Source organism: Choloepus didactylus, chromosome 27 (genome assembly GCF_015220235.1).
Source record: "Choloepus didactylus isolate mChoDid1 chromosome 27, mChoDid1.pri, whole genome shotgun sequence".
Classification (NCBI taxonomy): Eukaryota; Metazoa; Chordata; class Mammalia; order Pilosa; family Megalonychidae; genus Choloepus; species Choloepus didactylus.
The window spans coordinates 16,151,294-16,176,771 of record NC_051333.1 but is presented as its reverse complement, the minus strand read 5'-3'; the positions used below and the strand labels follow the sequence as shown (position 1 = coordinate 16,176,771).

General features: G+C 50.5%; 2 protein-coding genes across 3 annotated transcripts; one reads left to right on the top strand and one right to left on the bottom strand.

Moving 5' to 3' along the window:
* Window positions 1–441: 441 nt before the first annotated feature.
* On the bottom strand, window positions 442–5,299 carry GGN (gametogenetin). The gene is given in 16 exon segments (XM_037819227.1): window positions 442–585; window positions 1,449–1,756; window positions 1,865–2,128; window positions 2,131–2,382; window positions 2,384–2,563; window positions 2,565–2,735; window positions 2,737–2,790; window positions 2,792–2,989; window positions 2,992–3,033; window positions 3,035–3,067; window positions 3,069–3,386; window positions 3,388–3,435; window positions 3,437–3,475; window positions 3,477–3,498; window positions 4,126–4,249; window positions 5,182–5,299. Coding segments are annotated over 16 exon segments (2,289 nt in total). The 3' UTR covers window positions 442–467.
* Window positions 4,405–15,101, top strand: SPRED3 (sprouty related EVH1 domain containing 3). Of its 2 annotated transcripts, XM_037819583.1 has the most exons (7): window positions 4,405–5,141; window positions 6,637–6,724; window positions 7,123–7,216; window positions 7,930–8,098; window positions 8,195–8,265; window positions 10,237–10,380; window positions 11,183–15,101. In XM_037819583.1, exons 2-7 carry the CDS (start codon window positions 6,675–6,677, stop codon window positions 11,846–11,848), a joined length of 1,194 nt encoding a protein of 397 aa, XP_037675511.1. In that variant the 5' UTR covers window positions 4,405–5,141; window positions 6,637–6,674; the 3' UTR covers window positions 11,849–15,101. The 2 variants fall into 2 exon arrangements, with proteins under 2 accessions (XP_037675511.1, XP_037675510.1); XM_037819582.1 differs by lacking the exon at window positions 7,123–7,216 and having other exon boundaries at window positions 6,637–6,817.
* Window positions 15,102–25,478: the final 10,377 nt, after the last annotated feature.

The following is a 25,478-nucleotide window of genomic DNA, read 5'->3' as shown; positions in this document are numbered from 1 at the left end:
CTCTGCTTCCTGCTTTGAAGTTCTCAGTAAGGCATTTGAGGCACAGAGCCCAAATCTGGCTGAGCCATTTGTGGGAAGTGGGATTTTCAAGAGAGTGTTCCAGAGTCAGTTTCCCCAATTGTAAAATGAGAACCATCACTCTGGCTTTCCATAGTGGATTGTACTTAACCTCCTGAGCTTGGCACCAGGTTACCTCAGAAATGGGGCTGATGGCTTTAAGGGGAAGGAGACCACCACCCTTGGGTCCTTCCTTGTGTCTGGTTGCTAGATGACTGGAACCCCAGTTATTGCCGCTCTGGGTCCAGCCTTCTTTCCAGGATGTGGCGCTTTCATGGAGACCTCTACCTCCCATCTTCCCAAACCCCCACCCCTTCAACCCTCAGTGGGTGACTGACAGGCAGATAGGCATCTAGATGGTTATTTTATTGATGGGTGGGGGAGGAAAGAGGGTGGTGAACCAGCTGCACTCAGTTGGAATGGGTGGCCTGTAGGTCATAGTGGTCCAGCCCAGCTACCAAGGAGCCAGCCAGCTTGATGGTGGCCACCCAGGGCGGCTCGCTCAGGTGGTTGGTGGGTGTGCTCAGCCTAGGGGAAGGGTAGAATCAGCATGTTTAGGCTTCAGTCTCCTGATCTACATAAAGAGGCTTCTGAAGGCCATGTCTAAATATCCCAAGGGAAGTTCAGAGCAGGGCTCTGGCCACTTAATTTTAGTAGGAAGTGATTAGTAGGTCAGGGTTGGCAGTAGTGTCCCCCTAGAGGTCCCAGCTGAGCCCCAAGCAGCCCAGTGATTTGGGGTCCATGGGAGCCAGGGTTGAACCTTGGTTGACCAAGTCCTGAGTCTGGGGGGATGGCTGGGGCAGCAGTCTCTCCCTGGGATCTGAGGACCCATGAGGGGCCTCTAAAGCAGGAGGGCTGGGGCACTGGTGCCCTCTGGTGGGCAAAGCCTGGGGTTCCAAAGTCAGGAGATAGTTCCAAAGGCTGCAGAGTCAGGCCAGGGGCTCCCCTGTATCCAGGAGTAGGAGCCTACATTTACCTCTATTTGGTTCCCTTAAGACAGTCATACTACCACCACCCCACCTCCAGCCCTGAAGAGCTTGGGAAATGGTCTTTCCTGGTGCCCTAAGGGACAGGGTCAAGGCAGTGAATAAGGTCAGGCCAGCTGGGACGTCTTTCCTCCCTGATGGTTCCAGAGACTAACAGAGGGTCAAGGGTCAGCCTGGGGGTCTGGATACCAAGGGGCAGGGCTAAGGTGCCCCTCCCTCCAGGGCTCAGCATGGGGGCGGCGCTAGTCTTGGTCCTGAAAGATCAGGGCTCAGCGGGGCGTTGAGATATAGCCAAGAGAAGGGCAGCGAGGGGTCAGGAGAGCAAAGGGTTGAATGGGGGTCTATCCAGGAAGGTCTGGCGTCCAGGATCACAAGTATACCGTCCTCTCCCCCACGTTCCCTCACCAGGCAGACACGTTGCGTGGCAGGCGGCGATGGCGTGGCTGGTGGCGGCAGTAACACTTGCAGGGACAAGAGTTAAGCACCTGGAAGGGCGGCCAGTGGCGCGCAGCGCCGGTGTTAGCTGCCCCTGCCAGAGGGGCCCCACCACCACCACCCCCTACATCGCCCTCAGGCACTATGGCCGTGGTCGGTTCACGGGGACCATCTCCAGGCGCGCGATCTTCACGGGCCGCGCCCCGGGCGGCGCGGGAACCCTTGTTCCTGCGCGTGCGGGCCTTGATGGGAGCGGGCGCCGGCGCTGGCACGGACGGCTCCGTCGCTGTGGAAACTGGAGCCGGAGATGGGGCTGGGGCCGGGGCTGGGGCTAGGGCCGGGGCCGGGGCCGGGGCCGGGGCCTGGGCTGGGGCTGGCGCTGGGGCCTGCGCCGGGGCCGGGGCCGGGGCGGGGGCCAGGGCCGTGGCCGGGACTGGGGCCTGGTCTGCGGCCAAGACTGGGGGCGGAGGCGAGGCCGGGGCGAGAGCCAGCGCGCACTCCACCAGACCCGGGCCTGGGGTGGGCAGGAGCGCCACAGGGGGCGGTGTTGGCAGGAGCGCCGGCGGCTGCGGAGTGGGCGGAGGCGGGGGTGGCGGCGTGGGCGGCCGCGGCTGCAACTCCTGCGGGCCGGCAGGCCCGCGACGGCGCGGGGCTCGCCATTGGTAGGCGCCGGGAAGATGAACGTCGGCGGCGCCAGCAGCGCGGGTGCAGGCCTCCGGGGCCCGGGAGCTGGGTGCGTCTGCCCCCGCGGCGGCGGCGGAGAGCCCCAGGGTCCGGAGAGGGCAGCTGCGCGCCGTCTGGGCACCCCGACGCCTCCGCCAGCCCCGTTGAAGCGAAAGTGGCGTTCAGGGCCATCGGGAGGGCTCACCCAGTCGAATTTGGGCTTCGAGCCTGGGAAGGTGGTGGTAAGGTGGTGGCGGTAGGGCCCGAGCGTGGGACGCAGGCGCCGAGGGCGGACCAGAACACCCCTCGCCGTCTCCATCCACCCGCCATCCCGCTTCCTGAGTCCCTCGAGGGGCCTCTCCATAGGGGCGAGTGGCCCCAGGAGCCAGGGGCCCCTGTTTCAGGACCTCAGCGTAAGAGATTGGCGCCGGAGGCGGCGGGGAAGGGTCCTCCGCCTCCGCTGTCCCCGAGCGAAGCTTTGACGGCCAAGGAACCCGAGGCAGCAGCAGGGGGCAAGGGGGGGCCGGTCTTGAAGGTGACTTTACACGGCAGGCTCAGTCCGGACTCGGAGGCCAACGGCCGTGGCCGAGTTCTTCTCTTCCTCGGCCACTTCAGCAGGCGCCCCTCCGCCGGCCCCGCTGGCGGTCTGTGCCCTCGCTGCCGTCCCTGGCCTGGCTTTCTGTGGGCGTCGCGGAGGGTGCGACCCGAGTGGGAATGATTCTGCGGTCCGGAGGTTGCCAGTCAGAGGGAGGCGGTGGTGGCGGCTTCCGCGGCTCCAAGGATGGAGGAGACCGGGATGGGGTCCCCGGAACCGGTTCCGGGTCCTCTTGGGTTAATTGCCGAGGGGTCGCGGCGGCAGCGGGCGGAGGCTCGGAGGGTCGCCTTGGCCGCGAATGGCTCGCCTCCAGCAGGCCGCGGATGCGGGGCAACCGCGGTGCCCGTGGGTTTTCGCCACTTAGAAGGCGCGGGCAGCAGGGTCCCCATGGGGAGCGGGGGTGGTGTGGAGACCGCGGCCGCAGCCAGCCTCCTCTGGAGGGGGGCGTCACTGGCGAGGGGTAGTTCTAAGGTCAGGGGCGGGGACGAGGGTGAGGCCTGGGGCTCCGGCGGTACCAGGAGTCTCGGGGACGCGGAGCTGCTAGGGAACCAGACGCCCAGCCCGCGAGCCAGGCGGCATGGCCGGGGAGTTGGGGTGGTCACCTCGGGCGGCTCCACCATGGACGTCCGGCGGGAGTCGGAGGCTCGGTCCAGAAGCCTTCTCTTTTCGGGAGCCCCCGCCTGCGGACGGCTCCGACTGCAACGTTCCCCATTTCTGACGGAGGTCGGGGACTGTGGTCAGAGAAAACTTTCGCCACTCAGTCTGCCAGGGACGGTGGGGACCCCTGGAGGCTGGCTAGATTTGGTCCTACCAGAACGCACCCCGTCTTCCCCAGTCAACTCAGGTCCTAGCTTCTATCCGCACGCCTGTCCCCTTACTCCCGCTTCCCCATGGCCCCAGATGGCCGCTGCCTAGACACTTAGGCTCCAACCCCTTCACTAAAGTCCCTCCCCTGACCCTTGGCTGGTCCCCCAAGATCACACTCCTACACTTTGGCTACGTCGAGGGTCTCCGGAATCAAAGACTCAGGTTTTGCCTGCCTTCCTGTCAGTCACGCAGGCCACACCACTCATGAGGGTTGTGCCCAGTAGCCTACAAGGCCCACAACCAAGAGTTCAGGCTGCTTTCCCTGCTCACTAACTGGGCTCCAGGTGCCCAGGCCCCGCCCCCGCCCCCTGGTCCCGCCCCCGATTGTGGGGGAATCGGTCCTTATCTCCCGGCCCCCCCCAGGCCTGGCCCCGCCTCCGCCTAATAGCTGCCGGGTATTCTGGTCATGCTAATTCCTCAAACCTCACCTCTAACCCTCTGATACCCCTGTCTCAGTGTCGACCATTTGGAGCCTTCCCTCTTCGCTAGGCGGCAGCATATTCTCAGGCCTAACCTCCCAACGTTTTTACCCGCTCCGGGTCTACTCGCAGGCCTCCACACGCAGGCTCCGCCCCTTTCCCCAAGCCCCGCCCCGGCTTCGCCTCCTCGCACAGGGTGACACCCACCGACTCCTCCAGCCGACCCCCTGGGCCCAGGGCAGGGCGGGGAACGGCCGTAGCAGAAAATAACCGAAAAGAACGGGGGTGCGAGTGAAGGCGAGTGGGCGAGACAGCGAGGGCGGACCCCGAGATCTAGGCCCCGCCCCCGGGCCCGAGGCCCCGCCCACTCTTTGAACCTTCTTTTCGACCCCTCCCCTTTATAGTGCCCCGCCCCTCCCGCAAAGCCTCCGCTTAAAGCCCCGCCCTTTACGAACTCTCATCTGCCCCGCCCCCGAGACCATCTACCTCTAAGCTCCGCCCTTTTAGGGACGCCGCAACACCTCATCCCGAGACCCTCTCCTTCCTCGGGCGGGCCCGCCCGGAAGGCCCAGGCACCGTGGACCCGCCCCTTCCATGACGCACGCTTGGGTCCGCGTTTTCGGCGTCCTCACTCTCTCCTCTCAGTCGCTCCGACCCCGCCCCCAGGCGATGGTCGCTTCTCGTCCCACCCCTGTTCGAACCCTGGCTGGCACCAGCCCCTCCCACTTAGAACCCCAAGCGGAGACCCCCGCGTCTTTGGAAACCCGGGTCCGAGCCCTGCCACGGCCTCCCTCCCACATCCTAAGGGACCAATGGCGCGGATGGGTGGAAAAGTGGGGGATCCCCTCCGGGCCCTGAGAAATTGGGGACTGGGGGCTGTTCGCGGGAAGCCTGTTCGGGCTCTAGGACCCAGCAGGCATGTCCGCCCGCCTCGCGCTTACCCCTCCCCCAGGCCGCCCCCTCCCCCCTCCCCGTCTTCCAGGTTCCCCCTCCCTCCCCCCTCGCCCCGGCTCCCGGTTCCAGTCTCCAGCGCTGCCGGAGCCAGAGAGGGAGCCGGAGCTAAGAGAAGGAGGAGGAGGCCGTGTCGCCGCCGCTCGGAGCCCGGCCGGAGCCTCCCAGGCAGGTGCCGAGGGGCGCGAGAGGGAGGGGGCGGACGGACCGCAGGTCTCGGTGAGGGGGCGGCCAGGACCGCGCTGCGCCCCCTGCACACCGGGAGTCCCCCCGGATCGTGGCTGGGAGGACAAGGGGTGGGGGACCCCAAACTGCGCGGCAGCCATTTGGGGTCTCGATCTCCATTTGGGGGGCCTGGACTTCCTCCGATGACTCAAATCATTCATAAAATTCCGTCCTGGACCCCTACCAGTGAAGAACTCTAGGGACCACTCCCCCCGAGGATCACAGATGTGAAGGGAGTGTAGGGCACCCAGAAATCCCGGAGCCCCCTTCCAACTAGGCCCTGGAGGTGGACCCCTGCCCTCTTTCCCTGCTTCACCTGTTGTCGGGGGAGGCGGGCGGACAAAGGAAGGAGCGTCACGTGACCCGCTCATTCACAAAATCACATCCCATTGAGAAAAGGGGGCTGGGGGCGCTGCGGCAGCCCCTTCCCCTCCGGAAGGGCCGGGGAAACCCGGCAGCCTGCAGGTGGGGGAGGGGTCCTGAACTCTTTGCCTGGGTCCCTGAGGTAGGGACACCAGGGTCCCTACACTGGTGGCATTGAGGGGCTGGACCCTGCTCCTCATTACTGGGCGGAGGGCTGGGTCCCCTGAGCTGGGGGGCGGGGTAAGATGGTTCTGAAGAAGGATGCTGGGGGGGGGTATCAATCTGCCCCCCTCCCACGCTCTCCCCCTTTCCTTCCCTTGTCTGGAGACTGAAAGAGCAGGCTTGATTTTTGTGAATGAAAAGCTCTCTGGATGTGTCTCCTTCGCCCGTTTCTGGCTTCCTCTGCCTCCATCTCCCTCTCGGCCTCTCTGGCCATTTCTGCTTCTCTCCCTGCCCATCTCCCGTTGCTGGGTGACTCAGTGAGCTTTGCATCCGGTCTCATTCATAAATCCGGGAAGGGGTGGGGGGAAGAGAGCCTGGGTTTCTCACCCAGCCAGTGGCCTGGGTGACAAGGTGTGGAGGCAGTGTAGGGGGAGCAGAATCTGGGTTGGTGGGCCCTGAGAAAATACATATGCGCAGGCACCCAGCTGTGAGGGGGAAGGATGGGTGGGGCTGAGGGTAAATGTGGAGGGAGGAGGAGGAGGGACATGGGTGAATAGGGGATGAACAGGAAGGGGAGAGAAAGTAGAAAGCCGAGGTTATGATAGTGGGGATGGGAGAAGATGGAGGGAAGGTGGGCATGAGAGAAAAGGTGGCCGTGGGGAAGAAGATAGGCACGGGAGAGAAGAGGGCATGGGGGAGAAAGACGCCATGCTGGCATGCAGGTGGGCGAGGGGAGGGAAGGTGGGCACAGAGGAGGCGATGGGTGTGGGAAGAGAAGGTGGGTATCCGTGACTGACTCCAGACGTGAGAGATGAGGTGGAGGGGAGATGAGGGTTGAGGGAATACTGAATGGGGGAGCAGGACTTGGGCTCACTGACCATGTTGCCCTTGTCCCCCCTCCCACCTCCTCTAGGTACATGGTGCGGGTCCGAGCCGTGGTGATGGCCCGAGATGACTCCAGTGGGGGCTGGCTGCCTGTGGGGGGCGGGGGCCTCAGCCAGGTGAGCGTGTGTCGGGTCCGAGGGGCCAGGCCCGAGGGGGGGGCCCGCCAGGGGCACTACGTCATCCACGGGGAGCGCCTCCGGGACCAGAAAGTGAGCCACCCTGGGGTGTTGGTGGGGAAAGGGGCCCGGGGAGGCAGGGGAATGGTCTGGGGGTGCAGCAGAGACGTCAGGTTACCTCCCAGCCTGGGGATGGAGTTTGGAAGTGAACGTCTGTCCTATGGGTTGGGAGTCTGGGGAATATTGGGGGTATTCAGTAGGTCCTGTCCACTGTCACCTGGGCCATCACAGCAGCCTCCTCGCCCCCACCCCTGCTGCCCCTTCCCGGGTCTGTTCCCAAATGCAGCCGCCGGGGCCCTGTTAACACCCAAGTCAGATCGCGTCCTTCCTCTGCTCAGAAACCTCCCATGGCTCCATCTTGCTCCGAGATCCTCCACCTCGAGGCCCGACAGCAACTTGCCCCTCTCTGCCCTAAGTATATGGAGGCATTTGGTGAGGGGACCATTTGAAAGTGTCAAATAGGGTTTACAGCCCTATCTGTGGGCTTAGCAGGAATATTCTGGGCTGTCTGGCGTGATTTGGAGGGACAATATTGAAGTTTCAGCTGGGGATGTAGTAGAAAGATGTGGGTTGTTTGAAAGGGCTGGGGGAAAGGGTTGCATTTCGGAGTAGGGATGACAAAATGACGTGAGGGGATTTGAGATGGGGTGAAGGAATCCAGCGAGGTCAGGTGAGGATATGAAGAAACATTTCGGGTGTTGACCAGCATCTGAGGGGAATCCCTGGAAGTTTAATAAGAATCCTTTTGGATAAGGCTTTAGGGGATTATTGGGGCATCAGAAGGGGATTAACAGTAGTATTTTGAGATGGTCAGTAAAATTTGGGGAGTATTGTTAAGTCAGAAGGGCAGGTATTGGGTTATTGGAAGGGGATTAACTAATTTTTTGAGGGCTTCAAGGACATATGGGGGTTCCCATAGGGGTTCTCAGAGGTGGGTGTTCGAGGAATACTGGTGTATCAGAGGCATGCCCAATAAAGTTGGGGAGTGATATGGGGGTATCAGTCAGGGTTCAGGGAAGACCTAGGATTGTGAAATGGGGTTTGTGGGACACCGGGGTATGCAGATATGGGGGCTGAAAAGAGGTCACAGGCATGGCTGGGTGGGAGTGTCTGACCCAGCCCCCTGCCCCCTCCTGCCCACTCAGACCACCCTGGAGTGTACCCTGAGGCCAGGCTTGGTTTACAACAAGGTGAACCCCATCTTCCACCACTGGAGCCTGGGTGATTGCAAATTCGGGCTGACGTTTCAGAGCCCTGCCGAGGCTGATGAGTTCCAGAAGAGCCTGCTCACCGCGCTGGCCGCACTGGGCCGAGGTGAGTGGCTCGGGCAGTGGGTGCTGGGGACTGAGGAGCCGACATGGGAGGAGCCGTGATGCAGGGACTCACTGTCTGCCTCTCTCCCTGTCCCAGGCTCGCTCACCCCCTCCACCTCCTCCTCCTCCCCTTCCCAGGACACGGCAGAGACCCCCTGCCCCCTGACGGTGAGTTTCCAGAGTGCAGCCCTGGTGGGAGGACAGGGGTTTCTTTCTAGTCCACAAACATTCTTAAGCCTTGCTGTGTGTCAGGCACATGCCACATGCTGGGGACACAAATCTGGGCCCAAATTATTTGTGCCAACTCAATCCCAGTCATTCCAGTTTTGCTGTTCTCTCATGATTCACACATTCATTCAAGAGTATTTATTGAGCACCTTCTGTGTGTGAGGCAGTGTTTTAGGAACTGGGGATACATCAGTGTACAAAACAAAGTCACTTTCCTCATGGAGATTCTATTCTAGTGTGGGAGGCAGAAAATTAAAAAAAAATGATAATCTATAAAAATGAATAAAGATTAAAAGGATGGATAAATTAATGACAACTCCATCCTTCGGGTTATTCAGGCCACAAACCTTGGCATCATCCTTGGTTCCTTCCTCTTTTTTAATGCCCCTCATTTAATCTGTCAGCAAACATTGGCACCACTTTCAAAATAGCCAGACTCTGCCTCCACCCTGGTACTGTCTACCCACATCTCCCATGTGGACCAACAGCTGCTCAGCCCCTCCTGTCCCCTATGGTCTGTTCCCCATACACAGTCAGGGGGACCCTATTAACACCTGAGTCAGATCACAGCCCTCCCCCACTCAGCGCCCTCCCAGGGCTCCATCTCACTCCAGCGAAAGGACAAAGTCTTTTCTGTGGCACACAGTAAGACTGCAGACCATCTGGTGCCCTATTACTCTCCCCCTTGCTCACTCTGCTCCAGCCACACTGACCTCCTCCCTGTTACTGCAACAGGCCAGGCAGGTTCCTGCCTCAGGTCCTTTGCACAGGCTGTTCCCTCTTCCTGCAACACTCTTCCCCCAGATAACCCCATGGTTCACTCCCTTATTTCCTTCAGGGCTTTACACAAATATCATTGACTCAATGAAGCCCTCCCTGAGCAATCTATTTAAGATTGTGGTCCCCAATGCCCCTTATCCTATTTCCCATCTTCTATGATATTTTCCTTATTTCCTTTCCAAGTAGGCAATTTTCTTATTTATTTTGTTAACTGTCCATCTCCCTTGCTAGCTCCAGGAGGGCAAGGATCTTTCTTTGTCTCTTGCTGCATCCCCAATGCCTAAAGTAGTGTCTGGCACACAGTAAATATTCAGTAAATATGTGTTGAATAAATTGATTAAAAGAATGAATGCGTATAATGTTGGGTACAATTCGGCAGTTGCTGGGAACAGTGGAAGTTGCTGAGAACACCTGGTGGAACAAAACTGGGTCCCGGGGCAGAAAAGGGAGGATCCCAGGGTGCTGGGGGATGGAAGTGGGACCTGGCTCATACCTACGGTCCCCATTTGTTGAGTGCTTACTCAGGGAAAGCTGCTGTGCTCCAGCTCCCATCCTCGCAGTGGCCTTTGTCAGCCTGGCATATCGTGGGTGCTCAAGGAATGTTTGTTGAAGGCAGTAAATGGAAGTGGTAGGAATTATCCCCAAGTTACAGAAAGGAAGCCGAGGGTCTGAGGAGTGATGTTTCAGCCAGGAAGAAAAAGTGCCTGGTTTGGATGGGAAGACGGGTCTTCCGGGTGGATGGAGCCACACCGGTACTAGTATGGAGGCGGGAAGAGGAGGAAGGAGGCTGACAGGCCAAGGGACAGGGAATCTGAGAGGTGAAAATCGATGAGCTGAGCAGATAAGAATAAGGGTCTAGTAGCAACAGCAACGACCATTTCCAGCGCTTCCTGTACTTCCTGTACCCCCTTTACAGTGGTTCCTAACACATCCTTATGAATAGACTATTATGATCCCCGTTTTACAGAGGAGGAAACTGAGGTGGAGGTCACGCAAGCAGTCAGTGGCAGAGCCGGGGTGCGAACCCTGGCCTGCACGGCCGCAGAGCCCTCGCTCTCAATGGGAGGGGGTCTGTGTGAGGGCATCGGCTGTGCCGGGGGTCCCCGCGCTGAGGCCGCCAATCTCCCCCAGTCCCACGTGGACAGCGACTCCTCCTCCAGCCACAGCCGCCAGGAGACGCCTCCCAGCACCGCGGCGGCCCCCATCGCCACGGTGGAGTCGGCTTCCGGCTTCGGGCCCGCCACGCCCCCCCAGCGCCGCCGCTCCTCCACTCAGGTGCGAACTCCGCCGCCCAGCGGCTGTCTGGGACTCCGGCGGGAATGGGGCGGAGCGCTGGGGTCCCCAAGGGGGTGGGAGCTGAGGCCCAGATAGGTGAGAGAGACGACAAACAGATCCTGGGGGTGGCTGGGCTGAGCTGCCTACTGCGCGGAGGGTAGGATGGGGGGCTTGGAGGCCTGGGCTCCTCACAGGGTTGGGTGGGGGCTTCCAGTGCCTCTTGTGCTCTCGCAGATTTGGGGGAGTTCTGACTTCTGGCTTTCATAGGGGTTTGGGGACGGTTTGAACTATTACTTTTTTGAGTATATTAGGGAGATGCTAATGGAAGGGGGGGTGTCCTTGAGGCTGCTTAATTCGCGAGGGTAGAGAGGGGTCTCCATACCCAAGAGGGTACAGGGGACCTGGGCACCGACTCCTGCCTACTGAAGGAGTAGGTGGCCGGGGTCCAGAACCCCTGGGACTCAGGGTGGAGGGTACTGGGTACCCGGATTCCTGGATCTCGAGGGGAATGGACTGGGAGCCTGGGCCACTGGGTCCTTGAGGTGGGGCTTGCTTCCTTTGTCCCTGGGAAAGGAGGGGGCTGAAGGCCGAATTTTATTCTTGGATCCCTGGGAAAGAAGACGACTGGGGACTTGGAAGCCCGAGTCCAGACACTGGAAGATTTTAGGGGATAGGATTCTTGGATGAGGGACGCCTGTGGCTGGGTCTTTGGATTCTTGGGTCTCCCGGGACTGGATGGGATGGGGTGGGGTGAGGGGTCGCAGACCCCGCTAATCTCCCCGTCTTTCCCTTCGTCCTGCAGAGCTACCCTCCACTTCTACCGTTCACGGGAATTCCGGAGCCCTCCGAGCCCCAGGCAGGGGCGGGGGGCCCGGGCTGGGGCGGCCGCGGCTATGAGGATTACCGACGCGCCGGGCCGCCCGCGCCTCTCGCCCTGTCCACCTGCGTCGTGCGCTTCGCCAAGACCGGCGCGTTGAGGGGCACAACCCTGGGGCCCCCCGCCGCACTACCTGCGCCTCTCACAGAGGCTGAGCCTCCAGCGCCCCCGGCTCGCCCACCCCCAGGCCCGGGCCCGGCCCCGGCGCCGGCCAAAGCCTCCCCCGAGGCGGAGGAGGCGGCACGCTGCGTGCACTGCCGAGCGCTCTTCCGCCGCCGCGCGGACGGGCGCGGTGGCCGCTGCGCGGAAGCCCCGGACCCGGGTCGCCTTCTGGTGCGCCGTCTCAGCTGCCTGTGGTGCGCCGAGAGCTTGCTCTACCACTGCTTGTCGGACGCCGAGGGTGACTTCTCGGACCCCTGCGCCTGTGAGCCGGGCCACCCGCGTCCCGCCGCGCGCTGGGCCGCGCTGGCCGCGCTCTCCCTGGCGGTGCCCTGCCTCTGCTGCTACGCGCCCCTGCGCGCCTGCCACTGGGTCGCGGCGCGATGTGGCTGTGCCGGCTGCGGGGGTCGCCACGAGGAGGCGGCGCGGTGAGGACGGCCTGGTGGGTCCAGTAGCCAGACCGAGGACCCAAAATTGAGGGTCCGGGACCCCGAACAACGTGCGGACTCCAAACCCAAACCCGGGCGCACCTGGAATTTGGTTCTTGAGTTTGGGTTGAAAGATCCCAGACCTGGAACCTGGACCCCCAAGTTTAGGACTGAGAGACCCCAGACTCAGCTTCATTGAGATGTCTGTCCGAGAGGTTCCAGGCGTCCTGAGTTCTGGCGCCCCCCCACCCCCACTCCTGCCAAACTCAGATTGAGGAGATTCCAGGCACCCCCCCCCCCCCGACTGTACATCTCAGAAAGGCCAGGGAGTAATCGATCCCTGAGACCAGGGCCTGAACCTTGACCCTCTGCCCTTTTTACCAACCCAGACACAGTCATGCTCCACATCATGACCCTTCAGGTTACAGTCGGGAATTAGATGGATTTTGCCAATCCCTCACCTAGTTTGTACCCGATTACTCCTAGATCTTGAAATCATAGGCCCAGAATCACCCAAAATGGTCCCTGAATGCTCATCTAAGACCAGGGTTATCCATATCTGAGATGTTCTTTTAACCCCGAGACCACAGAGGGGACACCAGATCCTCCTGGATTTGAGACTCCCAGATATTCTAGAATAACCAGAATCTGGCCTCAAGTCCACCCATCTCTGAGATGCCCAGAGACGCTGCAGATCTGACCTCCAATCCAGGAATACCCAGATCTAAATGCCCAGGTAACCCCAGACTCCTTAGGACCCTAGACTCTTAAGACAGCCTGGGTCCTTGGATATGCTCAATCATGAGATGTTTTCTGACCAAAATGACTCGAGAGACCCATCCCAGAGCCCCCCAAGACCCAGACGTCAGAAGCCAAGATACTCTGGGAGCTAGGGGCCGAAGACCTCCATAGACCCACCTTTCCCAACGCCAGTGTTCCCAGGAGCCTTGGCTCTCATATAGTAAGTACTCTGAGGTGCCTGGTACCCCCAGATGTAGGACCGAAGGCCATCCACACCTCAGGGCCCAAGACTTCAAATAACCCCCCTTCCAGTACCCTTTGGAGCCAGCATTCAAGACTCAGAATGTCCTGGAATCTCAACTACTTACTACCCATAGATCCCCATCCCCTAAAGGCTTGGAGCACTGGCCCCAGAAGATACGATGGTCATGGCAGCCCAGATCTCTGACCCTTTGGCCCCTAGCCATTGAGCGACCCCAAGGTGCCATCGGCCCCCAGATCTATGGTTCAAGCCCCGGAAACCTTGGGATTGTCCCTGATCCAAGACCTTGGCTCCTTCCTACCAGAGACATCCAGTTCTGAAGTGCCCTGGGAGCCCCATTCCAGAGCCCCAGGACCTGCACCCTCAGACCTCAGATTTCTTTGAACTCAAATCTCTGACGTGATAAAGGCCCCGAGATGCCTCTATACCTGATTCCCCAGGCCTAGCGTATGCATCCTCAGCCCTGCTGCCCCTTGCACCCCACCCTGCCATCCATAGATCCCCGAGACCCCAAGGACCTAGGGTCCCAGCCCAGGCCCCCAGCATCTGTCAGAATTACCCCTTTACACTGGGTGGGGTTGGGAGTGAATCACCATTTTGAATTCCGTGTTCCTGGAGTCCAGGACCACCTGGGAATCCCACCCCCCACCCCTCGCCCCCCATCTCCAGGACCCAGCCTTGCCACCTGTGGTTGTGAAGGCTGCTCACTAGCAAGGGCCCTCGGTTCAGGTGGTGGCTGAGGCTGGAATTCACACCCCATTCTGCTTGCCAAGCGGTGCCCTCTGAGGAAGGGGTACCTTTTTCTAATTTGCTCTGCTGGGACCTCTGCAATCCCCAGCTTGCAGATCCTTTTCAACAGCCACCCCAGCCTCACCCCACCTTTTATGGTCTGCCCCCCATCAACCCCTTCTCTTCCACCTCACAGTTGGGGGTTGCTCTGGGAAGTTCAAAAGCCTCTTTCATGTCCCCCTGAGATCCCTGCTCTGGGAAAGCGAATGCCACCGTCCCTTCCTCCCGAGGGGAATGGGACTCCCAGTGCACCTCAGATCTCATGTCCCAGTATGGGGGAGTCGGGGCCTTGAAGCAGGGACAGTGTCAATGTTTTGTGGGCTTGGGCCCTATATCTGGGGGTGGATATGTGCACCTACTTCCCTTCCTTCATTACCCAGATGGCCTTGTGGGGGTTCAAAGGGATAGATCAAGGGGGCCAGAGGGATAGGCCCTTCTGTCACTTCCTTTATTTAAATTATTAACTATTTATTACATCCGGAACCTGTGAGATTCAGCTCTCCCAACCAGACCCTGGGATGGGTGAGAGAAAGGGGGGGGTGTCCCTCCCATCCCCACTCTGCCCAGCTCTCATCACTGTCAGACCCACCAGAGCTGAGGGCAGAGGGACTGGGGGCTGGGGCAGCCTGGGTCCCCATGCCCCTCTCTGTGCCTCGGTCTCCCCCCTTCCGTGGTGGGCGGGGGGAAGCTCCATTCTTAACCTACCTCGTTTTGGGGAGGGGTGGGATGGGGACCAGAGTGCTGTACGGTGCTGTGGAATCTGCTTATGAAGTAGTGGGGGCTGGGGAACGTCCCTCGGCCTCAACCACCCAGCACCGTCTCTCCCAGGTCTCCCAATCCTGCTCCCTGCTGATACCCACCTCTGATCCATGATTACCCTTCATTGCACCCAAATTAGGGGTGCATGGAGGGCTGACCCTGGGAACCAGGAAGACCTCAGACCCTGGAGCCCCCAGGCCCAATTTCCTAGCTGCTTGCCCCTCAGATTGGATGCTTGGCCCCCAGACTTGGGGGGAGCACCCCAACATTAATCTTCCTGACTTTGATTCCAAGCCAGTCTGTGACCTCAATATTCTTATCATCAGTGCAGGCTGAAGTGGTGGGGGGAGGATGGGGGCCCAAGACCCAGCCTTGTCATCAGGGGACAGGGACATGAGATATCCACTCCAAGAAATGTCTGTGACAAAGTCTCAGCCTGTGTTCTTTATTTACATTGACACACCCCACTCAGCTTCCTGAACCTCTAAGCCAGTCTCTACCTAAACTCTCCTCTCCACACTCCCTCGTCCCAAGCAGACCCTCTGGCGGAGTGTCATACATCCAGTCATTCAACAAATTTATTGAACACCCATTATGTGCCAGGTCCTGTTCTAGGCACTGGGGGACAAAACAATGATGAGAACAGAAAAAAATCCCTTTCCAAAAGGAACTTATGACCTTTGTAACGGGGGAGATAATAAATGAGATAAATAAGTAAATCATCTAGTATGTTAGAAGTGGTTCACACCATAAAGAAAAAAATAAGGATGGGGGATACAGGCAATTTTAGCTAGGTAGTCAGGGAAGACTTCCAAGGAACTGGAGGTGAGGGAGTCAAGTGGATATGGCGGGGGGGGGGGTGCATTCCAGGTAAAAGGAACAGTCAATGCAAGGGCCCTGAGGGAGAAGAGTTCCTGGGAAATCTGAAGGACATACAGGGATTTAGACTCCAGAGGGGTGTAAGCAAGGAGGAAGGTACTAGGAGATGCGGGCAGGGAGGTGACAGGGGCAGATTGCCTGGAGTCATTGAACTGTGAGGGAGGGCTCTGACGGGGGAGGGACATGATCTGACTCGGGTGTTCACAGGCTCCCTCTGGCTGTATGTGGGAAACAGGCCGTAGGGTCAAACGGGAGCAGGGAGACAGTGAGGAGGCCGTGGGAAAGGTCCATGTGAGGGTGGACAAGACGAGGGTAGAAGCAGTGGAGAGTGGGGGAGGGGGAAGACACCAATGTATTTTGAAGATAAGAGTCCACAGGTTTAGAGGTGGGGTTCTATATAAGGAGAGAAGTCATGGATGACTCCAAGGTTTTGGCCTCAGCAATTTTTAATTTTTTTTTTAAATTTAGGTCAATGCCCCCGCTAAGTGCCTAGTCTTGGGGTAGTCAGGGCTATGAGGGGACCGGATGATTAAGGACAGCCCCAGGCCTTGTCCTTAGGAACAAGTGTTTAGTCCTAGGTCTTCTCTAAGGCTCAACTCTCATCCCACCCCCTCACCCAGCAGAATTATCTAGGACCTAGCGGAGACCAGGGTAGAATAGGGAAGAGATTAGATCTGGAACAATAGCTTTTGCAATAGCAACAAAAATGGCAGCAGTAATAACAGTAGTAATAGGTTAAGTAGTTAAAAGCATGGAATTTGGAATCAGATGTGAGTTTGAGTCCTGCCACCACCACACATTCATTCTGTGACTTACCCTCTCTGAACCTTAGTTTTCTTCTCCGTAAAATGGGAAGACAATGCACAGCCCAGTAGCACCCATGAAATGCTCAAGATATATTAGTTGTTATTCTTGAGTATCCCTCTATTTGCTTTCTAAGCACTTTTTACAAAAAGGACTCTAATTAATCCTCAAAAACTACAAGAGAGTACTGGGAAGATGGTGGAGCAGAAAGCTGCAGGAATCAGTCCTTCCACCAAAACAACTGCTAAACTGGCAGGAACTGTCTGAATCAACTATCTGGGAACTCTGGTGTCTGGTGGAACACTGTGCAGTTTTCAGGGAAGAGCTGGAGGAAGAGGCAGTAAATAGTGGTAAATATGGGTGAATTTCACCCTCTGTACAGAGCTACCATCCCCTGACCCCCACCTGCATGGTAGGCAGCAGCAGAGACTGCAGTCCAGACTCCTGGTGAAGTTGTTGGTGCCAGGGTGGGTTATGAGGACCTAGTCCTCCAAAACCCGGATGTGTGTGTTCTGATCATGGATCATACCTTTTAATCAACTATTTCAGGTTGTTGGGGAGCCAGCTGTGAGGGAAGCCATTATTCTAACCCCCCCCCCCCAGACAAAACCAGCAGAGGAGTCTTAAAGAAGCAGTATACCTTTTTTATTCCTCTTTTTTCTTTCCATTCCCTGCCTGGGAACAAAAATACTTTGGGAAATTCACAAATTGACAGCTCCAACCCTCAACAACAACAACAAAAATACAAAAACTAGCAATCTCAGAGGAGTGAGAGATAACAAGATAATATTCAGAGTGTCTAGTACTCAATAAAAAATTGTAAAACACACAAAGAAACAGGAGAATATGGCCAATTCACAAGAAAAAAAAAAAAAAAAGAATTTGCCAGAAACCATAACTGAGGAAGCTCATACCTTGTAACAATTAGTCAAAGACTTTAAATCAATGATGTTAAATATGTTCAATGACCTAAAGGAAATCCGTATACAAAGAAATAAAGGATACTAGAAAACTGTTGTCTGAACAAAATAAAGAGAAGGAAATTTTAAAAAAAGGAAAAGCAATTGAAGTGAAAACTCATTAGACAGATTAGATAGATTCAACAGTAGATTTGAACAGGCAGAAGAAAGGATCAGTTAACTTGAAGACAAGTTCAATTGAAATTATCCAGTGTGGGACTCATGGGACACCATGACGTGTACCAACATATGCATCATTGGAGTCCCAGAAGGACAAGAGAGAGGGCGCAGAAAAAGTATTTGAAGAAATAATGGGCAAAAGCTTCTAAAATCTGATGAAAGACATGGATATAACACATCCAGGAATCTCAATGAACTCCAAGCAGGTTAGACTCCAAGAGATAAACAAAAAGACACATAATAGCAAAATTGTCAAAATCAAAAGACAAAGAGAGAATTTTGAAAGCAGCAAGAGAGGAGTGACTTGTCACATACGTGGTATCCCCGTAAGATTAACAGTGGATTCTCAGCAGAAACCATGGAAGCCAGAAGACAGCGGGATGACATATTTACAATCCTTAAAGAAAAAAATAGTCAACCAAGAATTCTACATGCAGCAAAATTATCCTTTAAAAATAAGGAGAAACTAAGACACAGATAAACAAATGATGAAAGAATTCATTACCAGACATGCCCTACAAGAAGTGCTAAGGGGAGTCCTTCAGGCTGAAATAAAAGGATAGTAGACAGTAACTTGAAGCCATAAGAAGAAATAAAGAACGTTAGTAAAGGTAACTACATGGGTAAATATAAAATCCTGTACTATTGTACTTTCAGTCAGTAACTGCTTTTCCCCACCTATATGACTTGACAGGAAAATGTGTAAAAAAATATTTAAAATCTATGTAAATGGGCATACAATGTATAAAGACTTAATCTGAGATAATAACAATATAAAAGGGGGAGGGATGGATACATATAGGAGTAGAGAGTTTGTACATTACTGAAACTAAGTTTGTACTAGTTGAACTAGGTTGTTATTTAAGATATTGTGCTGGTTTGAAACTGTTAGGGAGCCCTGAAAAGCCATGTTATTTAATGCAGTCCTATGGGGTCAGACCTCTTAGTCTTGATTAGGGTGTGTCCTTTTAATTGAATGTTTCCATGGAGATGTGACCCACTCAACTGTGGGTGAGAACTCTGACTAAATTATTTCCATGGAGGTGTGGACCCTGCCCATTCAGGGTGGGTCCTGATTAGTTGACTGGAGTATTTAAGAGTGCTAAGAGCAGACACGGATGCTGACACTTGGAGATGCTTGGAGATGCAGACAGAAGAACAAGAGAGATGCTAAGCTAAGAGATGAAGCCCAGAGGACCCATAGACGCTTAGAGAGAAACGCCCTGAGAGAAAGAAGCAAGGATGCACAGGAGCTGAGAGAGAGGAGTGAAGACAGAAGCCCAGAGACATATTGGAGAAAGCCATTTTGAAACACAACCCAGGAGCAAAGGACGAGCAGATGTCAGCCACGTGCCTTACCAGCTGACAGAGTGTTCCAGATGCTATTGGCCTTTCTCCAGTGAAGGTATCCTCTTGTTAATATCTTAGTTGGACACTTTTATGGCCTTGGAACTACAAATTTGTAACTTAATAAAACCAATCAATTTGGTTCATAAAAACCAATCCGTTTCTGGTATTTTGCATGATGGCAGCTCTAGCAAACTGGAACAGATATTAACAGTAATTCTCAAGGTATCCACTAAGGAAATAACTAAAAAATATAGAGAAAATAAAAGAAGGCGGCAATCAAAAAGGTACACTGCAAAAAGCAACTAAATACAAAAAAGGTAGTAATGGAATAATTGAAGAATAAAAACCATTCAAGACATACAGAAAACAAATATCTAAATGCAGAAGTAAATCCTCCTCAGTTACTACCATAAATGTCAATGGATTTAACTCCCCTAATAAAGGCAGAGATTGGATGAAAAAGCATGATCCATCTATATGGTGTCTAGAAGAAACTTACTTTTGTAAAAAGACACAATGAGATTGAAAGTAAAAGCTTGGAAAAGGCAAACAGCAATCAAAAGAGAGCTAGTGTGGCTATATTACTGTTTACTTAAATTAGACTTTAAGGAAAAAAAGATTACAAGAGACAAAGAAGTATATTCTATATTGAGGTTCAATCCAGCAAGAAGATATTATGATTATTAACATGTGTACCTCACAACAGAACTCCAAAATATCTGATTATAAGGATTATAAGAGGGTACTATGAACAAAAAAATAGACAGAATTGAAGGAAAAATAGATATCTTCACAATAAGAATTAGAGACTTCAATACACCACTTTCAATAATTGACAGATCATCTAAACAAAAGATCAATAAGGAAATAGAGGACTTGAACAACACTATTAACCACTATTAACCAACTAGACCTCATGAAAATATACAGGACACTCCACCCAATAACAGCAGAATACACATTCTTCTCAAGTGCACATGGAACATTACAGGCTAGACCACAAATTCAAATCTTAATAAATTCAAAAATATTGAAATCATACAAAGTATCTTCTCAGACCAGAACAGAATAAGCTAGAAGTCAATAACAGAAGGAAAACTTGAAAATTTGCAAATATGTAGAAATTAAACAATATATTGTTAAACAACCAATTGTCAAAGAAGAAATCACAAAGGAAATTAGAAAATATCTTAAGATAAATGAAAACAAAAACACAACATACAACAACTTATGGGATGCAGGATAGCCAGTGCTCAGAGGAAAATTTATAGCTCTAAATGTCTACATTAAAAAAGAAGAAAGATCACAAATAAATAACCTAATTCCACACCTAAAGAAACTAGGACAAGAAGAGTAAACTAAATACAATGTTAGGATATGGTAGGAAATAGCAAAGATTAGAGCAGTGATAAATGAAATAGAAAACAGAAATGCAACAGAGAGGATCAACAAAACCAAAAGTTTTTTTTTGTTTGTTTGTTTGTTTGTTTTAAGGATCAATAAAATTGAGAAACCTTCAGCCAGACTGACAAAGAAAAAGAGAGGACACAAATAAAATGGGGACATGACTACCAACCTTAAAGAAATAAAAAGGATTTTAAGAGGGTACTATGAACAATTATATGCCAGTAAATAAGAAAATCTAGATGAAATGGACAAATTCCTAGGAACACATAAATTAACTAATCTGATACAGAGAAACAGAAAATCTCAATCGACATATAACAAGTAAAGAGATGGACTCACTAATCAAAAAATTAGTCCTTTAGGATTAGTTTAAGTCTTCAACTACATCAGAGAATTCACACTGGAGAGAAACCTCATAAATGTAAGAAACTGTGGAAAGGCACATATATGGGATAAACAATGTACAGTACATCAATGTATTTATACCTCTGAGAACAATTTAAATGAAAAGAATGTGGAAGGGCTTTTGGATATAGTTCAGATATTATAAATCATTAAATAATTTACATTGTATAAACACTCAGAATATAAATGTTTGCAGTTTTTTAGTTATGACACAAATGTTCAGACATTTTTATATCCCTCAGAGAATTTAAATGTATTTTATATAACATAAGAAAGGCTTCTTTGGCATTTCTCTATTTAGGGATTATCAAATAAATATTCATTCTAGAGGAAAATTAAAAAAAAAAAATCTCCAAATGAACAAAATTGCAGAACGGGATGGTTTCATTGCTGAATTCTACCAAACAGCTAAAGAAGATTTAACACTACTCCTCAAACTCTTCCAAAAAATAAAAGAGGAGGGATTACTTCCTAAAATATTCTATGAGACCAGAATTTTCCTGGTATCAAAGCCAGATAAAGACAGCACAAGAAAAGAAAATTACAGGCCAATATCCCTTATAAATATAGATGCAAAAATCCTCAACCAAATACTGGCAAACTGCATCCACCAGTATATTAAAATAATTATTCACTGTGACCAAGTGTGATTTACTCCAGGAATGCAAGGATGGTTCAACATAAAAAATTAAGTAATGTAATATACCACATTAATAGAATGAAGGGAAAAAAACTACATGATCATCTTAATTGATACAGAAAAGGCATTTGAACAAATCTGTGGTAGTTTGGAGACTGTATGTACCCCCAGAAAGGACTGTATTCTTTTAATCCATTCCTGTGAGTATAGACCTATTGTAGGTGGGACTTTTTGATTAGGTTATTTCAATTGAGATGTGACCCACCTCATACAAGGTGGGTTTAAATCTGTTTACTGGAGTCCTTTATGAGAAGATAAAACACATACAGAAATGAAGAGATGAAATTAAGAGAAGTTCTTAGAAAAAGCCCCAGAGAAGCTGAGAGGAAGCCACTGAAGCCAGAAGCTTGAAGCAATGAAACCTGGGAGAAAAGGACCAGCAGATGCTGTTCATGTGCCTTCCCATGTGACCGAGATGTCCCAGGTGCCAGCAGCCTGTCTTCAGAGTCCAGGTATTGTCCTGTTGATGTCTTGAGTTGTAAGTTAGTAAGTCCCCAGGTAAAAGCCAACCCATTTCTGGTATATTGCATTTTGGCAGCTTTAGCAAACCAAAACAAAATCCAACACCCTTTCATGATAAAAACACTCAGACAGCTAGGAATAGAAGGAATTTTCTCAACATGATAAAGGGCATTTGTGAAAACCCCACAGAAAATATCGTACTCAATGATGAAAGGCTGAAAGCTTTCCCCGTAAGATCCAGAACAAGACAAGGATGCCTACTTGTCACCTCTATTATTCAACATTGTACTGGAACTTCTAGCCAGAGCAATCAGACAAGAGAAAGAAAAAAGGCATCCAAATTGGAAAGGAAGAAGTAAAATTATCTCTATTCACAGATGTCATGATCCTATATAGAGAAAATCCCAAAGAATGCACAAGAAAGCCACTAGAAGTCATGAACAAATTCAGCAAAATTGGAGGATACAAGGTGAACATACAGAAGTCACCTGGGTTTCTATACACTGGTAATGAACAATCTGAAAAGGAAATGAAGAACACAATTCCCAGAATAAAATACTCAGGAATAAATTTAACTAAGGAAGTGGAAGACTTGCACACTGAAAACTACAAAACATTGCTGAAAGAAATGAAAGGGGACTTAAATAAATGGAAAAGTGTCCCTGTTCATGGATTGCAAGACTTAATATTGCAGAAATGAAAAAACTGATCCTCAAATTCGTAAGTAATTGCAAGGGTCCCTGAATAGCCAAAACAATTTTGAAGAAGAACAGAGAGGACTCATTCTTCCTGCCTTCAAAGCTTACTACAAAGCAACAGTGATTAAAAACAGTGTGGTAATGTGAATTCTGTGAAAAATGTACAATGTTTTATACTGTAGAATGTAGGGGACCTAGAGATACCAATTAGTGGAGGGGGAATGATAATCTAATAAGAACAGATAAACTATGGAGGGTAATCTCAATGTTATGGGAATGCTCAGGAATGATTATGGTTTGTAAACTTTCTTGGATATAGTAAGATCATGTTGGAAGCAATAGAGTTATTTTAGGTTTTTTTTTCTCTTATTCCTTTGTTTTCTTAGGGGTTGTTAATTTTCTTGGGGTATGGTAGGAACATGTTGGAAGCAATGTAGTTATTTTAGATTATTTGTTTTTCTTACTCCTCTGTTTGGACATGGTTTATTAATTTTCTTGGGGTATGGTAGGAACATATTGGAAGCAAAGTAATTATTTTAGGTTATTTGTTTTCCTTAATCCATTGCTTTGTTTGAAATGTTGTGGGGTTTTTTTGGTTGTTGTTTGCCTGTTTGTTTTTAATTTTTTGATAAACAAAGTTAAAAAATTGAAAAAAAATCAGTAGAAAAATGGGAGTAAAAACTAAATGACAAATAGGGTGGGATGGGGGGATGGTTTGGGTATTCTCTTCTCACTTTTATTTTTTATTCTTATTCTGATTCTTTCTGATGTAAGGAAAATGTTCAGAAATAGATTGTGGTGATGAACGCATAACTATATGATCATACTGTGAACAGTTGATTGTATACCATGGATGACTGTATGGTTTGTGAATATATTTCAATAAAACTGAATTAAAAAAAAACAAAAACAAAAACAAAAAAAAACAGTGTGGTACTGACATAAGGATAGACATACAGACCAATGGAACAAAATTGAGAGTCCAGAGATAAATCCACACATCTATGGACAGCTGATACATATTCTTTTTTTTTTTTTTTTTGGAAGTCAGCATAAGTGAAGAGTTTTATGGGCTCAGTATAAATATTTTTCCAAAAATGTCATGAAATTGAGAAGCCATAAAAGCAAACATAGTTATACTTGATGTGTAACAATTACAAACATTCTTACAACAAAAAAAAGTTTGAAAAGTGGATAGAAAATGTCTGTAATGCTTGACAATCCAAAGCTTATTTCCCAAACAATAAATGAGCTCTTCAAAATCAGGAGATTAAAATCTTCCCCCAACCCAAATATGGACATAAAAAGGAAATTTAGAAATGCAGATGGACAAAAAACCTATGAAAAATGATCAAATGCCATAAAAACAAAAGAAATACAACTTAAAACAATAGTTTGGGCTATCACATTGGCAAAGATTTAAAATCTTTATAAAATCCACTACCTGTAAGGTTGTGGGCTACCTGGCAATCTCATTCATTGTTATTTGAGATAAAGTTTTTGCCACATTTTAAAGGAAATTTTGCAATATTTTTAAAATTTGAAATGTGCATATCCTTAATATCAGCAATTTATTATGCAATAATAGACCAGAGAAAATTAATTTATATACAGGGCAGTTGATTTTTGATAAGGGTGCCAAGTTCAGTTAGTGAGGAAATAAACATTTGTCTTTAACAAATGGTGCTGGGACAACTGGAAATCCACGTGCAAACGAATGAATGTGGACCCACACTTCTCACCATATACAAAAACTGATTCAAAAAGGATCAATGACCTAAATATAAGAGCTAATACTATAAAAATCTTACAAGAAATGTAGGGAAATATTTTTAGGATACAGTAGTAGGTAATGGAATTTTAGATTTTACACCAAAAGCATAAGCAACAAAAGAAAAAATAGACAAAATGGACTTCATCAAAATAAAAATCTTTTGTACATCAAAGGACATTATCTGGAAAGTGAAATGAAATTCTACAGAATGAGAGAATATATTTAGAAACCATATATTTGATAAGGGTTTATATCTAGAATATATAAGGAACCCTTACAACTCAATAACAAAAAGGCAAACAACCCAAGCAAAAAGGGGAAAAGGACATTTCTCCAAAGAAGATAAAGAAATGGTTAATAAGCACTTGAAAAGATGTTCAGTATCATTAGCCAATAGAGAAATGCAAATTAAAACTGAGATACCACTTCACACCCACTAGGATGGCTATTACTAAAAAAAAAAAAGAAAAGAAAAAAAAGAAAATAACACGTGTCAGCAAGGACGTGGAGAAATAGGAACCCTAGTACATTGTCAGTGAGCATGTAAAATGGTGTATCTGCTGTGGAAAACAGGTGGTTAGTCAGAAAGCTACAGACAGAATTACCATATGACAAGACAATTCCAGTCCTAGGTATATACCCCAAAGAATTGGAAGCACGGACTTAGACCAATATCTACACACCAATGTTCACTGCAGCATTATTACAATAGCCAAAAGGTGGAAGCAACCCAAGTGTCCATCATCATATGAATGGATAAACAAAATGTGGTCTAGCCATACAAAGAAATATTAGCCGTAAGCAGAAGTGAAGTGCTGGTACATGCTACAACATGGATGAACCTTGAAAATATCATGTTGAGTGATCTAAGGCTAACACAAAAAGACAACTATTGTATGATTTCTCTTATGAAGTACTTAGAATAAACAAATTGAGACAGAAAGCAAATCAAATAATAGTTACCAGGTGTGGGAGGAGGGGGGCTTGGGGAGTTATTACTAAATGAGTGTGAGTTTTGGTTTGGGATGATGAAAATCCTCTGGCAATAGATAGTGGTGAAAGTTACACTGTATTGTCAATGTACTTAATATCAAAGAATTGTCCACTTAAAATGATTATATACAACATGATTATAAATAACATGAAAATGGTTGTTATATATAATGTTGTATATTACCATAACTTGATTTTGTTATATATATTACCATAATTATTATTTTTTAAAGAGAGTAGGTACTATTTTAATGGATATTGTACAGATGGGAAAGCAGTCTGGCAGGAACACAGAGCTGGTGCGCGGTGGGGTCAAACCCTAACTCCTGTCTGTCTGACTCCTAGGTGCCATCTCTTAATCACGATGGTGCATTGCACTTGCTCCGTGTCTCCAAGGCCTAAGGAGGGAGGGGGTGAAACCTAGCAGGGACATTGTGATCGATAAGAGACACGGCCTTATCTTCCAGAGCGG